This window comes from Olea europaea, unplaced genomic scaffold (assembly GCF_002742605.1).
Source record: "Olea europaea var. sylvestris unplaced genomic scaffold, O_europaea_v1 scaffold2988, whole genome shotgun sequence".
Classification (NCBI taxonomy): Eukaryota; Viridiplantae; Streptophyta; class Magnoliopsida; order Lamiales; family Oleaceae; genus Olea; species Olea europaea.
This window is the reverse complement of record NW_019248521.1, coordinates 9,331-12,715: the sequence shown is the minus strand read 5'-3', so window position 1 is coordinate 12,715 and position 3,385 is coordinate 9,331. Positions and strand designations below refer to the sequence as shown.

Genomic DNA, 3,385 nt, shown 5'->3' with positions numbered 1-3,385 from the left:
ATATTGAACTTCTATTTGCTGATTTGTAGGACATGGCCTGTGATACATTTTTAAAAATTGTACAGAAGTGCAAGCGTAAATTTGTTCTTGTACAGGTTTGGCCACTTCTGATCTTTTGATAAGACTGGTGTCTTTAATTCTATGATTTGATAAGGCAAATAGCATGTTGAAATAAAAAGGATAAGCATATTGGGCGTGTCAATCTTTAATTTCAGGTTGGGGAGAATGAACCATTTGTATCAGAACTCTTAACAACTCTTCCAGCAACTATTGCAGATCTTGAGCCGCATCAGATACACTCCTTTTATGAATCTGTAAGTCTGTTTTATTTGGCTTTAAGATGATTGTGTGGAAAGCTTTGATTAATACTTTCTTGATTTAAGTGTATAGACACCCAATTATTTTACACGTGCATTCTTAATTGGTGCTGCGTTCCCTCTTAGGTTGGTCATATGATTCAAGCGGAATCTGACCCCCATAAAAGGGATGAATATTTACAGAGATTGATGGCTCTTCCCAATCAGGCAAGACCCTTGCTAATCATCTGTTTATTGTCAGTCTCTGTTTAGCTATGTCTACTTCTGCCCTTCTTCTTCCTTGGATGATGCATCGTAAATAACAAACAAATATTGTTGAGTGCAGAAATGGGCTGAAATTATTGGGCAGGCACGCCAGAGTGTGGATTTCTTGAAAGATCAAGAAGTTATTAGGGCAGTTCTAAATATATTGCAGGTAGATTGCCTGGGATTTGGTTTAAATTTTACTTAGTCAGCATTATTAGATGTATATTGCAGATATGTTGAATCTGGCATTCTCAGCATTCTTTCTCAGAAGAAAATAATTTGATGATGTATAAATCCTTTTCCCTCTCATTATTGGATTCATAATCTGCTGTGCATGGACATATAAAAGGTGTTTATGCCACCACTTGAGTATCGTTGTGTAGGGTGTTCTGTCGTATACATACCGTCTCTGGTTCATATTTGGGTCTTGTTAATCTTGGAATGTGAAGATGAGGTACAAATAGATTTGAATTGATTATAGTTTGAAATACAATTTGTTGAACCATTTGATCTAAAAATTTAAACTGTTTGGTAAGATCAAATCTATATCATTTAAATATTATTTTCAACACGTTCCTTCATGTGTAGGCAGGATTTATTTTTTCCCATCAAAACCTTACACATGCACAATTTTCCGTAAGTGGTGCGAGACTTGAACCCAAGGCCCTTTTGTGCTTTGATACCATATTGGACCACTTGATCTAGATAAAACCAAATGTATATCACTTAAATATTATATTCTACAAAATCTTCATAGGTCTTTATCTCTTCATCATGCCTGTTGTCCAGTCTCCTTCCATCATTGTACTTGTGAATGTTATCTTATGTAATTCTCTTGTTGCTTGGCAGACAAATACTAGTGCTGCCAGTTCTCTTGGAACTTATTTCTTGCCACAGATCTCTCTGATCTTTTTGGACATGCTCAACGTGTACAGGTATTTTTAATTATTATGTCCTTACAATCACTGCATTATTGAGTTTTTTCCAGTGATTTGCTTGATTTATATTATAAGTATGTCCAACAGAATGTACAGTGAGCTTATATCTACCAGTATTGCACAAGGAGGACCCTTTGCGTCAAGAACATCGATTGTGAAACTTCTACGGTGAGTGTAAATTTTTTAGTCTGGTTCCTACAACACAAGTCATCTGACAATTATGTCAATTTTGAACAGGTCAGTGAAGAGGGAAACACTAAAGCTCATTGAGACATTTCTAGACAAAGCAGAAGATCAACCTCATATTGGAAAGCAGTTTGTTCCTCCAATGATGGACCCTGTACTAGGTGATTATGCTCGGAATTTGCCTGATGCGAGAGAGTCAGAAGTTCTCTCTCTTTTTGCCACAATAATTAACAAGTATGCTACACATTCTTCCTCCTGAGATTTTGCTTCATGTGGTATTATTATTTTGTTTCACTGGGGCCCGAAAGAATAACTAATGTATGGATGAACTGTTATACTAGTATTAGTGCCTGTTTGGAAAAAATATATATATATATTTTTTTGATAAAGCTTGTTTGGAAAAAAATATAATGAGATTATAAGGAAGTGGAGTAATGGATCCCACGAAAATGTGGATAATAACTGGGGAGTAGTTACATAAGTGTAGTTATTGTAATTAATGTTTGACTTCTAAATTATAAGGTGATTATAATGAAACACAAGAAGTTAAGATGATGCATCCACATCAAATTTCTCCTCTTTCTTCTCCAACTTGAACAGTGTATAAGAGCCTAGAATGTCGGGTGCTGATGCTTTCTGTTGCATTTAATTTTGTTGAGGATGCTATCAGGTTTTGCAACTAATTTCCTTTTGCTCTTGTTACTTGTCCAGATACAAGGGGACAATGATTGAGGATGTTCCTCGCATATTTGAAGCTGTTTTCCAGTGTACTTTGGAGGTTTGTGAATATTGTTTAGACATTTTATGTCCCAGGCAGGTGTTTGTGCTGATCCGTGTTTGTCATGGGAATAGATTGATTATTTCCCTTAACTCACCAGATACGAAAGTTATTTTTACCTCAATATACACTTCTTTGAATATACATCTGTAAAAATGTAGACCTTGTTAAACATGCAATTTTGGGCTGATCCGTGTTTTTTTTTGTGAAAAGATTGATTATTTCCCTTACTCACCAGATACGAAAGTTGTTTTTAACTGAATACGCACTCATCCGAACATGCATCTATAAAAATGTAAACCTCATTAAACATTCAACACATACATGTTAATGTACTATATTTTTCTTTCTTTGTGTATCCTATCACGTGACATCAGATTCAAAAGTCTGAATATGATGCAGTGCTGCACAAATATTTTGATCTATGCTAGTTTCCTAATTTAGTTAAGGTTGAAAGTTGAGTTATTACTTCCATTCCATCTCCTGATCCAAACCCCAGTGAGCTCTGTACAAAAAAATTATTACATTTCTAATTCATTCAAACAATTTGTTAGGCAGGGGCAGAGCGTCGTGAGGCCCATAGATGGCAAATGCTCACTGGATTTGGAGAAAGGATTCGATTCAGTTCTTTATTCTCTTTTTTATGTAAATGGATTCGGTTTGGTTTTGGGTTTTACATCAGCAAGAAAAATAGGAAACTTAAAAGGAAGGCATCATCGTCAGCATTTTTAAATCTAGTTTCCTGATTTTTTCCCCTTTCCTTCCCCACTATGCATATGCACACTGCTTTGTAAATTTTAAATTTCCTTAAGTTCTTCTTACCTTACGGTTGTAACTTTAGAAATGAAAAGAAGCCCAGACTTAAGCTGCTGCCTTCTATCCTTTCTTTTTCAGATTCTTTATTTATTTATTTTTTTTTT

The 3,385-nt window shown here is 35.1% G+C and overlaps 1 protein-coding gene across 1 annotated transcript; it reads left to right on the top strand.

The window, feature by feature from the left end:
• The first annotated feature begins 6 nt into the window (after positions 1–6).
• LOC111384735 (protein EXPORTIN 1A-like) lies at positions 7–3,376 on the top strand. The gene is made up of 8 exons (XM_023009053.1): positions 7–95; positions 216–314; positions 444–524; positions 643–732; positions 1,413–1,498; positions 1,589–1,669; positions 1,739–1,921; positions 2,399–3,376. The coding sequence occupies exons 1-8, from the start codon at positions 33–35 to the stop codon at positions 2,616–2,618; spliced, it is 903 nt and encodes a 300-aa protein (XP_022864821.1). The 5' UTR covers positions 7–32; the 3' UTR covers positions 2,619–3,376.
• Positions 3,377–3,385: the final 9 nt, after the last annotated feature.